We start from the raw sequence: 13,453 nt of genomic DNA on the forward strand, positions 1-13,453 counted from the left end.
TACCAGCCCTCTCATACCAGTATCAGCAATCTTATTTACAGTACCATCACCGTTTCTGATTAAAAATGGAGAAAGTTCACAGAGCCATAGCTTCCTAAAGCCTGTGTCACTGATGGGTTCATATATGCAGAGGCTATACTCAAGCCTTTTCTCTGGGCTAATGTAGTTTTTACTCAGTTGTTCCCATGCCTCTTCCTGATGTTTATTTTGCAGGTTACTAGAACAATAGTATTTTTAAAAGCTCTTCCCATGTTTTGGGGTAAAACGATCCTCTTGCTGCATTCCTTTGGTGATTTCCTCTTTCAATTTTGTTTCACGTACAATTCATTCACTCTCACAGTCTCATTTTAGATACTGCTGCTCCCAACCTGTGTATTCAAACCACCTCAAAACAGGCAATGGCAGTGAGCAGATTGTCACAACCTACTCCATTTACTCTATTATGTAAACCCAGACATTTAAGTGCTCACCCGCCAAGGCATGGTGAGGCAGGAATGTCTATTCTTGCAAACAAAAGCAAACTATAAGCCATCCTTTTCTCTGACCAAATTAATCACTAGAAGTTGGACGTGGGAAGACTGAAGCACAGATTCAGTACAGTCCTCCTGTACAACTCATGAGCAGAAACACCCTGAAAAATCTCTACACCCTCTGAGATATGTACAGACAGGGAAACATCAGCTATAAACTTATGGCAAAGGCTTGATGGGACTGACTTATATAACTTATGTAAGTCCCCAAACCCTCTGTGAAGTAAAGCAAGGGTTAGAAAGCTGTGATTCCAGGACTTCCCTGGTGGCGCAGTGGTTAAGAATCCACCTGCCAATGCAGGGGACACGGGTTCGAGCCCTGGTCCAGGAAGTTCCCACATGCTGCAGAGCAACTAAGCCCATGCGCCACAACTACTGAGCCTGCACTCTAGAGCCCCTAAGCCACAACTACTGAGCCCACGTGCCACAACTACTGAAGCCCGTGTGCCTAGAGCCCATGCTTCATAACAAGAGAACCCACTGCAATGAGAAGCCTGCACACAATGAAGAGTAGCCCCCGCTCACCGCAACTAGAGAAAGCCCACGCGCAGCAACGGAGACCCAATGCAGCCAAAAATTAATTAATTAATTTAAAAACAACAAAAAAAGCTGCGATTCCAAGAGACCTACAGCAAAGAAGTGGAGAGTTAATACTGACAATAATAGGAGCAATAGATATTCAGTACTCAGTATGTACCAGGAAATGTTTGAAACATTTTACAGATATTAACTTATTTAATCTTTAAAAGAAACCTGTGAAGCAGGTACCCTTATCCTCATGTTACAGTGGGAGTAATAATGCAATCCATGTTACAGTGGTGGAGCCCCGTCAGTCTGACTCGAGCCCGCTCTCTTGACCACTCTCCTAATGCTGTGTGGGGAGAAGGAACACTGGACAGAGGCTGAATGCACGGTCAGTGCCTTCTCCCCTCACTCATTACCTCACTCTCCTGACCAGCTGGGATCAATGTCACCTACTCTGCCTACTTTATAGATCATTTTGAGCAGCAAGAAGTAATTTTACAAAACTTCACAAAATATTTTAAGTGTCAAGCCAATAGAAAGCATTACAGAGGGGGTCTAAAAGACAGCAGCAATGTGTAAGGGGGCTTTTGGAAAGAGCAGTGTATTGAGCATAGGAAGGCAAGGCAGAGTGAGTGTCCAAAGCAGCTTTTGGTGTTACGGAAGCAGAGAATGTCTACTGATGCCTTTGTCACTTGCTACTCTTTGTTGTTTCGTAGCACTCATTTCTCAGGCCAAGGGATCTTGCCCCAAGAGTAAAACAGTTCATCTGAAAGCTTGCATTCTTATATTAATAAGGGATCCCTAAATTGGATTAAACAGTCTCTTTGGTCCATATAGATAAGAAATGAAGCAATCATAAAGGATAAAGAACAAATTTATTTTTCATCTGGAATTTAAAAACTCGAGAAGATAGCTTGAGAGGAATCTAAGCTAAATGATAAAAGACATTTAAAAAATATATGCCCCTAGTTAAGAAAAGAATGAAAGAGGGAAGGAGGAGAGGAAAAAAAGGAAGAAGGGAAGAAGGAAGGAAGGAAGGAAGGAAGGAAAGGAGGGAGGAGGGAAGGGAAGGAGGAAGGGAAATACCCACCATCTTTGCTGTGAAATAAAGGTAATGGAAAGCTTTGTCTATTTTAATGGCCCTGAGAGCACTAATTTTGCAAGTTTTGCCAGAGCCTTGGCTGGTCCACCCCCAGCAGAAATGTACAGAGACTGAGCAAGCACATCTGTCCTCCTGTAATTAAGGCTGCAGAGCAGCAGGTGCAAACTTCTCATCCTTCAGCTTGACTCTTAAACTGCTTGTGCTCTTGTAATTTAAAGTCAAAACTTGTTAAAAGTGAGATTTGTAAGGTCATTAGTCTATAACAGGGGCTAGGCACTCCAGACATTTCTTTAAATCAAAATTAGAAACAGCTACCCTACTAACACATATCAGCCAGCTGTACTAAGATGTTGCCGTTTCACATTTTCCGGCGGGCTGGGGGGGAACTATTAATTCCAAGGAGACTAATAGCCACATGAACATGATATTGAAGCCAGACTGGAAGAGTTCTTTTCCCTTTAGTATAAAGCTTTTTCAGTAACAGAAAGAGTCCCTTACCCAGCCCTCTCTCGATGTAATTTAGGTGCTTATTTTCTTGTTAAAAATTTATCTTAAGAAGAATTTGAATTGTAGTCACCTTCTTCCAAAGAGCTGAAGCAGCAAAACCTTGCTGCAAAACTAGTTCCATTTAAAACATTTCGGTGTGATCCTGCCAGACCCTAAAATAATTATAGCCTAGAAAGGCAGATGTGGCTTTGGGTCTGAACAAGTATTATACTGTACCTTTTCATGGGGTCAGAAGAAAGATCAGTGACATAAGTGTGTGCCAAGAAAACACATTGAGGTAGAAGCCATCTGCTTCTGCAGGAACACCCAAAAGAATGGTGCAATGCCTGGGGAAAGAGCAGGGTTTTATTAGGGACAGTGATACTACTTGTTTGGCATAGAGGTTCCAGCTACCAGTGAGGGAACCAACTTTTCCTTTCTGAGCTCTAGTAATGCCTGTACCAGTTGTAGAATTCTTTGAAATGTTGAGTTAATAGGGTCACTGCTGCTTCTTGAATGCCTGCTGCAGGAACTAAGAAAAAAGACTTGGTGGACAATGGCTGTCTAAGCCAATAGAAGAGGGTTTCAGAGCTCAACCTCTGGGGTAGAAAAGACTCCTGTTGGCTGAGGGCAGATGCTGCAGACCTTGCAAGAACACAGCTAGCTTGCAGTGCCATCCAGGCCTACTGCTAGAGTTGTGTAAATTATTTATGGGCTTTGGCTATAAATTAGAGATGAATGGAAGGCCTTTGGGCCTGATCTTGAATGTACTATTAATGAATGTCATGCATTTTCTGCTGTAAGGGAGGGTTTTTGGTAAGAGGACCAAGTCCTCTTGTATATAGGAATTACTAATGCTATTACTGTTTTGAAGACTGTTCTTATCTCAAATTCTGCTCTAACAGGGGTTTAAAAAATCCTTTGGTAGGAAAGGGAGATGTAGTCAATCATCCATTTAATTCAACTCACCTTTCATATCCTTCCGTCATAAACACTGGATCTAATTCCCATTTCAGAGAAGTTAAACTTACCTCTTTCCTCATCATCAGCAAAACTTCCTTGCTTGTGGTTGTCCCAGGTATCTAAAATTCTCATATAAACATCTGAATTAAAAGTAGAAATGCTATTAGGGCTCTTTGGGGCCAAACATCATCCAAGCTGTCAGGCTTACCCTTCTCAAATAAGCTAGTCAGCACCATCACCAAAACTTCCTGCACTTTCATGAGTACCAGGAGATACAAGGACACTTAGAATTACCAAAGAGCTTGTGTACCTCAGAGTAAGTGTCCCTGGCCACACAACCTCAGGATACTGTTCAGACTTACACCCTGCCAGCCATCAACCTCTTTCTCACACATGCACACACAAACTCTGGTGACAGAGACAAGAACTTTTGCTCATATTTTTTTTAATGTATCACAATGAGCAGGAAACATACTTGATGAAATATTTTCAAAGGAGTATATTCAATTACCATCTACAATCAACTTAACTATGACAACAAAGTTTTTGTGACAAATTTTTTCAGTTTGAAAGTTCCATGTGGTTCTGTTAGTCTCCATGTATTTTGGTACAGTTCGAGATCAGCATTGTTACAGTAACAAAAAAGCTAACAAGACTACATTATAGAAAAACACCAAGAACATCATTTTTGGTTTCACTTGCTCTATTTTTTTTTTGTTTTTTTTTTTTGTTGTTTTTTTTTTGTTTTTTTGTACACTGCAAAGGCTGTTCATATACCTCTTCACCTCAGGGTCACGTTCATGTATGCTTTCTTTCCTACCCAAACTTGCCCCCCTCCCCTCCGAAGAAAGTAAACAAACAAACAAAAAAACTAGTCAAAGCTTTGTTTCACAGTGGGCAGTATCTCAGCGCCAACAAACAACCAACTCAATTTATGCTTCTATTTAAAATGTTTTAATTTAATTTATTATTTAAAAAAAAATATATGTCCATGAACATCAAGTGCACTGGCTTGGGTCTCTGCCTCTCTCTCCTGCAACTTCCTGCCATGCCTGATAAACTCAGGTTTAAACACGTGCTGTTTGTGTTACCTTATTTTCAATTGTGTAAAACTTTGGCCACATTCATCTCTTTAAATAGCTTTTAATTAAAAATAGAACTTCCTAAACTTTTCCGTGTGTGTGTGTGTGTGTGCGTGTGTGTGCGCGCGCGCGCACGCATGTGTAGGTGTGTGTATGTGTTTCCTTCTTAAGTTTCTTTTTGGAGGATGGAGGAAATAACTCCCATTCTGTGGGCCCATTTGGTGCTATGACTGGTGTCTGGCACCAACCCACACTGTGGAGATTCAGAAAAAAAACAACCAACCAAAAACAAGAAGTATCAATGGAGGTGAAGAACTAATTCAAAAAGTAATTTGAGATAGCCTATTCAGCTACGGACTATGCAGCAGACAGGAGTAAATTCTCCGAGTGGGACCGATCTAAACAGTTGAGCGTTGTCGTGAATTCATGCTTTGTAAATGATACTGGTCACAGCCATGGTGGATGCCAGCCCACAGACATCTAACTAGCTCATGTTTGACCTCTAAGCTTCACCATCACCGACTGCTTTGCTACTTCTAGGTTAACGCTGGGAAGAATTTTTTTTTTGAATGAACGTATATGTGGGCAGTATACTTGTAGAGGAAAGCATTAAGCGTGCAACCCACTCCAGGTTGAAACACTCACATAACCCCACTGAGGAACACTGGTGGGTGGAAGCATGCTTAGTCAGTCTACCCAACCACCTTGCTATTGCCGAACACACCCACAGGTCGAGGCATGGCATAACAAAAACACTGACAGTCACTCTGCCTCACAGAGGGAGGATGGCATGGTAGCTCAAAAAAAAAGAAAAGAAAAGAAAGGAAAAAGAAAACACTTTGGGGAGGGGTGGCAAAATTACAAGGAAATGAACTTAAAGTTGAGGGGGGGGAGGGAAAGGGATAGAAATTGCACTATTACCAAACAGTTACCATTTTTAAAAACAAAGTTTTCAGAAAAGACCTAGCAGAATTTGACAGATAAAACTAGTGTTAAATTGTTAATTGGTATCACATAGAGAACCAAAAACAAAAACAATTTTTTTCTATATGATACAGACACAGAGTAACATACAACAGTTAAATGGCAAAAAATATATATATATATATATTTCATAGAGTTACAAACAAGATAAAATAATGGAAAACAAAAAACTGTACAACTTCAAAATTTAAAAATGTTCATCTCAAACACAGGGAGAAATACAAGAATTCTTGTTAAAAGAAATAGCTTGTTAAAACAGCAAATGTTTTGCGTACTTGTTTTTGACACCTTATGCTATGACTGGATACTGGTATGAATAGTTAGATGGTATTCTTTAGTACTTCTACTTAAAAAAAAAATTAAAAAAGGAATTTGCACTGTGCATCAGTCAGCCTAGTTAGAAATATATACAACAGTTCAGGATCTACTCTTTCATTAAACTAAAAACAAATTCATAAAAATAAAATAGTCCCGGCTAAAAAAGAAAAAGAGAATAAAAAGAAATTCATTTTCAGATCTTGGAATGCTCCAGTCTTTTTGCAAAGTCGATGAGTGGCTTCAGCCCTGGGGAAGAAGCCCGAAAGGTGACCAGATGGAACCTGCATTCACAGTCTTCAAAGTTCCCTTTTGAAACATAAGGAAGAGAATGAAGGGGAGAAGGATTTCACACTTTCGGGGTAAGGGGAGATTTTTTTCTGTTGATGTTTGGCTATGAAGGTGAAACAGCAAAGCATCTATTTGTCTCCAAAATCTACATTATAGCAGCACAAAGGTTTCCTTTCAAAGTTCAGACGCTTTTTTAAGATGAGAAAGGGTGTATGTTGCGTTGTGTTGTGTGTTACAGGAATACGGATATTAACATAAACACAAGTGCCTCACACACGGTTCCTTTTTTGCTCTCTGTACGTACATTGCTATCTGCTTCTTTGTTGGCTGCGCTCTGGATCACTCGCTGCTCAGACTGCCTAACACAAGGACAAAACTTTGAAGTAAAAAGTGTGTCTTTTGGTATATGGAATTGTCTTTAACAGCTGCCTCTCTGCTTGCAGAAGCAGCACATAACAACCTGGGAATCTTCTGTTTTACTCTTTCTTTTATTAAACTAAGTCTTGTTTATTTAAATCAGAAACAAATTCTCAAGTAACAAGAACCCTTTCCCTTTTTTCTGCCTCAGCAGTGAAAGGGTGTGTCTTTGGATTTTATTTAAAGCATGAAATTTCTTTTTCTGAGAGAGGAAAGAAAACAAAACAAAAACACAGAAACCAAACCCCTAACCAAAAACTTTTTTAGAAAAGAAAAGCACACAGCCCAATTACACAAACCGAAACAAATGCTTTAGTTTAGGAAAAGAATATTTGAAGCATCTACCAAACAAGGAGGGGAAAAAAAGGGTGAAAAGAAAAACCAAAGGAAGGATAAATAAAAAATAAATGTACAAGGCTAACAGACATAGGTAACTAGAATTATATGCCTTTAAAAAGTTTCAACTCCCCAACCAAAAATAATCTGTGAGGATCCTAATGACCCCTAGAACCCTTTGAAATTCTTTCTTTAGTTTTATAAAATAATTCTGCAGCTACCCTCTAAGAAACGAAGGCAGCTACCTTAAGTGGGAGATTATAGGGTGGGAGGAGGAAAGAGAAAGTGGAATTAAGGGACAAAGGGGAGAAAAGCTTAGGTGAATCAACGGATTGCAATCTATCTGCTAGGAATGAACAAGACAACATCAAGTGAGGAGCTGTCAGCTGGACCATACAAAAAGCTAAATGTACACAAAAGGGTTTTTTTTTTTCCTTTTAAATCTACCATACTGCTTCAGTTCATTTCCAATGCAACAATCTACTCAACACCAAAAATGGTCATATCTATCATAAATACAGAAAGTCAGTTTTTAAAACTTATTTTTTTAAGCTACAAGTCCTCAACACTCTGTGTGTGGGTTTGTTTTGTTTTTTTTTTCTGAAAGTGGGAGTGCTTAACTTTTCCCCTTGAAATTGGCTTCAGCAGAAAAGCTATTCTTAAAATCCCCAGAAAGCTAAAGCAGTTCACATTGTTTTTCTCAAATACTTTCTGCCCGTTTTTAAATTAACAAAACAAAAAATCTTTTCTGGAACGAAAACAAAAACCAAAAAAAAAAAACCCCCCCCCCCCAAAAAAATAATATATATAAAACAATGATTCTGAAAACAGAAAAAAGTGTGAGCCATTGACCTGAGAATAAAAAGACATTACATTTCTTTTTTTCTTTTAGCAAGCCATTGGTATCTGAATGCTAAGATAGCAAGAAATTTAAAACTGTAACAAGGTGGACTGCTTTCCCATACAGTGCATGCCGGGCTCCTCTGTGCTATCAACGTGGGGCATTTATTGAAAAGGGGCAAATATACAAGGGGTTTAAGCTCCAAAGACATAGGGAGGCCCTGTGGACTTGTTTCCCAGACCAATAGTACCTTCAAAAGGACACAATGTAACAAGGTTAAGTTTTTTCTTTTTTCTTTTTAATATTAGAAAAGAAAAGACAAGAATGTAAAATCACCGGCATAGATAGGTATATGGGAAAACAACCCACGCTTTTTCTTCCTTTTTTTTTTCCTTTTTTTTTTTTTTTTTTTTTGGTTAGAAGCTTTGGAATTGCAGTTAGTCTATTTTTGAAATTGGTTTGTTATTAATTTTTTTATTTAAATTCATTTGTTTGTATTGTTCATCTTCAAAGCTTACAATCTGAAGGTGTCCGTTCCTACACTGGTCAGACCACTGTCCTTGGGGCAGCTGGGGTCTTTGGGACCCTCCACCGGGCTCGCCGGTCCGTCGGACTTTTGGCTGAGATCCGTGTCAGACTCCTCCGAATAGTCGTCTGTTGGCATCGAGGGCTGAACCCCTGAGGTGCTGCATGAACTTGAGGTAACCGTTGAAGATGAGGAGAGAGGAGGAAAAGAAGGGGGCTTCGCGGCCGAAGCCCGGGAGACCACTTGCGGCCAAGACTTCCTGGAGGCGTGGGGGGAAGCGGAGGACGAGGAGGGGGCGGCGGCCGACAGGGGAGGGGGGCTGTCGTTTGAGTGAGCGGCAGACTGCGAGGTAGATGCGGTGCTAGGATCGGGGAAGCAGGCAGAGTGAGGTAATAAACTAGGGTGCTCTTTGGCGTTTCTTGCTGCTCTCGTGATTGTTCTGTGTTTGTGCAAGGCCGACTCGAGATGTTGACTCAGAGCTTCCTCCCCACAGAGCGCGCTCTCGCACGCCAGGCAGTGGTACGAGCCGCCGCCGCCACCGCCACCGCCGCCGCCGCCGCCCGTGGGGACGTGAAGCACCATCTCTTGCAGGTTCACCACAGACTGGCCGAAGAAGCAGAGGGACTTCAGGTGGCTCCTCGCCGCCTCCTCGTCACTGAAGCCCGCCTGGCACTTGCGGCAGACCAACTTGTACTGCACCTTTGGAACAATGAAGGGGTCGTAGAGGGAGTCCGCACTTTTGCTTTCTGCTTCTGGCTCTTCGGGGGGTTTCGGCAGGAGGGGGGACACCTCACGGGGTGCGTTTTTCTGCTCTTCTGGTCTGGGGGATTCTTTGGCAGGGTCTTTGTCTGGGGAAGCAGCCCCCTGGGGGACTGGGGTTTGGCTTGCTTTGGGCTGCTGCTGCACTTTTTGCTGCTGCTGCTGCTGCAGCTGCCGCTGCTGCTGGATGGCCTCCTGCAGACTCTGCTGGTATTGCTGGTACTGCTGCAGCAGGGAGCCCGGGGACAGCCCCATCAGGGCCTGCGACAGCGCAGGGCTGTAGGGGAACAGGCCTTCCATGCCGTACATAGGCTGCAGGTACCCGCTCTGCAGGGCGCCGGGGATCTGGGGGGCGTAATAAGGAGAGAAGCCTGGTACAAAGTAAGGGAGGAACTGGCTCGTGAGCAACGCTGTGGGGTCCGAAGTCAAGGCTGCCTGCAGGGCCTGCAGCTGCGCAGGGTCCACTGCATACTCCATGGCGGGCAGCGGTGCTGAGATCGTGGCTGCGGCTGCCGTGGGGGCCTCTCCTTTCTCCTTCTTGGGGACGGGCAGGGGTTCCCCTTTCCCTTTGTGTGCCTTTTCCTTCTCCTTTCCCTTCTCACCATCTCTGTCCTTGCGTTGCTGTTGCTGCTGCTGTGGCGGGAGCTGCGGCGCGGGTGGCGGCTGGGCTGCTGGCGGCGGCGGCGGCTGCGCCTGCGGCGGCTGCGGTTGGGGACTTGGCAGAGGGGCCGTCGCCGCGGGGGCCTGTGCTGGCGTGGGGGAGCTCAGCGACGCTGAGGGTGGTTTATTTGGTAATCCAGACGTGGGGAGGCCGGGGGAAGGAACTGTTGTGCTGGGCAGACCCATCAAGTTCGGTTTAGGAGATGTTAAAGCTGAAAGGAGTGGAGACAGAGAAATCACGTGTCAGTCTGGGGTGCTGAGGCTAGTGCTAAAGATGTTTCACCTGTGTCACTGGCACAGGGTCTAAGAGCTCAAGGTTTGAACTTGGAGGATCCTGTTGATCCAACGGCTTTCCCGCCAGGCCCAGGTTGGATAGCCTGTATTCTAATCCGGACCCAGCCCTGGGTCAGCTCCCATACCAGGTAAACAACTTCCAACACCTTCCTGCCCAACGTGCCACACCCATCTCACTCGGTCATGTTTTCTCTGCTGCGCTCCCAACTCTGCCCAAGGCAATTAGTCTGGAGGCCCCCAGACAAGCTGCTGCCAGCCGGGACCCATCGGAACCGATGGCCTTCATCAAAAGCCCCACAGAAATAGTACAGTCAAGAGGCCCCACCAGAAGCTGTCTGCGGAAGACAGCAAAAGCAAGAAACCCGGCCAGACACCAAGACCACCTGAACAAACACAACAGGCTCTACACATGTACCTCTCTGACCTCCACTGCTGCAGGTGAATGGATGTGTTTAGGAGGGCACAGAGAGGAGGAGCAATGGGAAGAAATGGAAACAATCCATTCAAGGTAAACAGTGGCACTGCTTTGGCTCAGCTGATCTGCTTTAACAAATCTGCTGAAAAATGTAACCACCTAGGAATAGGATTCTGTAGTCCACCGGAAAAATGAGCATTTTCTTCTCCTGCTCCTATCTGAATGACATAGGGGAGGATTAGGACTGCAGATGCTTGAGAAAGCAGCCATAGGAAGAGGAGAAGAGCAATGTCAAAGTGCTGGCACCAGCAATTCCTAAGACATCACAACCTACCCCAGGCACCACTGCTTACGGGTGGCAGACCATGTCACCAGGCGCACGCAGGACACAGCCCCATCCTCAATCACACTCAGGCCTAATCTACCACTACCTGTAAAGCCTTCACCCAGCCCCAGAGCCTGACCTCCTCCCTGACCCATATCTCCTGGGTTAAATCTTTTGTTTCAGGGTGATGGAGGGCTGCTGCTGGTTCATGAAGACTAGCAAGGTGGCGGTGAAGGACAGCACTGACCACATCCAAGACACTAGACGGTATGCGTCCCTCCTCTTCAGAGGACACCAAAATGTACTACTTTATCTGGACCACCTTCAGCAAGAAAGCTGGGGTGGGGTTCCAAACAAGTCACTGTCTTCATGAGAAAAAACACTCTGAAGCCCAAGCCAGGTGAAGACAATGTTGATTTCTAGCTCCAGTGGTGCAGTATTCCCTGGGCTATCACGCTGCATTAAAAAAAAAAACTCAGATTTCGGGTGAAGAGAACAAGGTTGCCTCAAGTTGCCAGTCCCAGCAAAAACAGGCATTAACTTTTGGATGGCCAAGGAGGATGCCTCCCTCAGCATCACATAATATCATTAATTGACTCTTCCAAAATGGCAGAAAGGGACCACTGAAATTAAGTCATCCAATTTCCTGAATGTACTTACGGGACTGAAATCAGAGGAGAAGATGTGTCTGACTTAGAAAAACTCAGTAAAGGCTTGTTGGTTAAAGTGGCACAAAGCAGATTATGAATTCCAACTCGGGACATGGCTTTGTCTATTTCTAGGCAACAGGCTTGCTCCAAGCGTTAGGCTGGAGCTGTAGGCAGAGCCCAATGACCAGTGGGGCAGAGAAGGAAGCGCCTATTGATCTCCCCATCCCTCTGGCATCAGGCTTCCAGAGAAGAACTGACTTCCTCTACCTTGAACTGACAGTGCACAAGAGAGCTTCAATTTTAAGAAACATGTACTGAACTTCTGCTATTTACCAGGCTCTGCACTAGCCATGTGAGATAAAGTAGCTCAATACATTCTCACCATAATTCCGTGGCTTTGGTTTTCTTATCTGTAAGATCAGAACCAAAGAGGCCACTTCATCCCCCTGAGGCTGAGTCACGTACTCCTGGAGTCGGACTGACGAGGTATGGACTGTGGCTGACACACATCTGCTGTGTGATATCGGGCCTATTAGTTGACTGCTTGGAACCGCAGCTTTCCACAACAGATGGATGTAGGGTTTAAATGGAAGCTCATATGGAAAGAGCTTACCATCGGGCCTGACGTATTAAACACACGTTCTTTCTTTCTTTCCTAATTCCAGATGCAGTGCTCCTGGGAGCTGCGGTACAGTCAGACGGTGGTAACTAGGGCGGGCCTGGCTGCTTTGAATGATTAAGAGCTGATCTGTCTTCCTACCTGGAGTCCACTCTAAGTGCTCAGAACCTGAGTAGCACTAAACATATACCTGTTGACTGACTGGCTCGTATTGGGTGCTGTGGAAGGAGTACATAGCACTGGGAGCCCGGCTCCTACCCTAGCTTGTTGAATGGTCTTGACCTCTCTGGGCCTCAGTTTTCTCATCTGTAAAACAAGGGGAATAGATCAGACATTTTGATTCTAATATTTTCACATTATGATGAAATGTTGGGCTTTCCCAAGCCCCTCTTCCAAGGTCCTGGGCTGCAAGTGAAGTTCAGTGCCCAGCCACTTTCCATAGTCTCTTTCTTGGCTTATGTCTAGCTGACTTTAACATCATTCTGTGACAGTACTTGCCAACACATGTAAGCAACGACTTCTACATCTTAATGCTTTCTTTTCTTGTTCTTCTCTTTGGATAAGAAACTGGGATCTGGAATGAGGTAGCCCTCACGTTCTGTAAAACACTGCTAAAATTATAAAACTTGGATTTAATTCAACCAGAAACCAGGGCTGCTCTGGGAAGCAGCAGAACCACTTCCACCCCGGGAAGAGGGCCATGTTTTGAAGGTAAGGAGGCACTCTGAGGGGCTCTCCTTTGGTGAATGTGTACTGGTCAACACAGGCTGTGGAGGGACCCGCTAACTTTTGCCTCCGTCTCACAGGATCCTGGAGGTGAAAGTCCAATTTAGGGAAGACAGCTGGATTCAGAGAAGACGGGTGAGGGCAGAGGAGGAGGAACAAGAGAGGTACACAGAAAGAACTGCGGCACTCCCTACGAAGTGGAAAAATAACTACCAAGTACGTGACTCTGAATTAGAAAGGGAAATGGGCAGAAGAAAACGAAGGGGTGTTACCATTAACATTTTTGTCTGTCTAAAGGACTAAAACATGTCATAATTCAGAACCACAGTGCCCAATACGAGTTCCTGGTCACTGCATTCCAGTACAAAGGCAGTCTATTTAGAAACCAGGGACTTCCCTGACGGTCCAGTGGTTAAGACTCCGTGCTTCCACTGCAGGGGGCACAGGTTCGATCCCTGGTCGGAGGACTAAAATCCCACGTGCCCCGTGGTGCAGCCAAAAACAAACCAACCAACAAAAAACACTAACATAACACTCTATTTCTGACTCGAAGAGAACCCCAGGAGTAAGGCTCTACCATATGAGAGCATCTTCCTGGTAGCATCTC

General features: G+C 44.3%; 1 protein-coding gene across 6 annotated transcripts in view; it reads right to left on the reverse strand.

The window, feature by feature from the left end:
- Positions 1-4,032: 4,032 nt before the first annotated feature.
- ZFHX3 (zinc finger homeobox 3) overlaps positions 4,033-13,453 on the reverse strand; it is a 255,989-nt gene continuing 246,568 nt past the window's right edge. For 4 of the 6 annotated variants that reach the window (XM_073796854.1, XM_073796856.1, XM_033844145.2 and 1 more), the window contains one exon: positions 4,033-10,029. In XM_073796854.1, coding sequence (XP_073652955.1) covers positions 8,387-10,029 — 1,643 coding nt within the window. In that variant the 3' untranslated portion in view covers positions 4,033-8,386. Of the gene's footprint in view, positions 12,427-13,453 lie in introns of all 6 variants that reach the window. The other 2 variants (XR_012328293.1, XM_073796855.1) reach the window with 2 other exon arrangements.

Source organism: Tursiops truncatus, chromosome 19 (assembly GCF_011762595.2).
Source record: "Tursiops truncatus isolate mTurTru1 chromosome 19, mTurTru1.mat.Y, whole genome shotgun sequence".
Taxonomy (NCBI): domain Eukaryota; kingdom Metazoa; phylum Chordata; class Mammalia; order Artiodactyla; family Delphinidae; genus Tursiops; species Tursiops truncatus.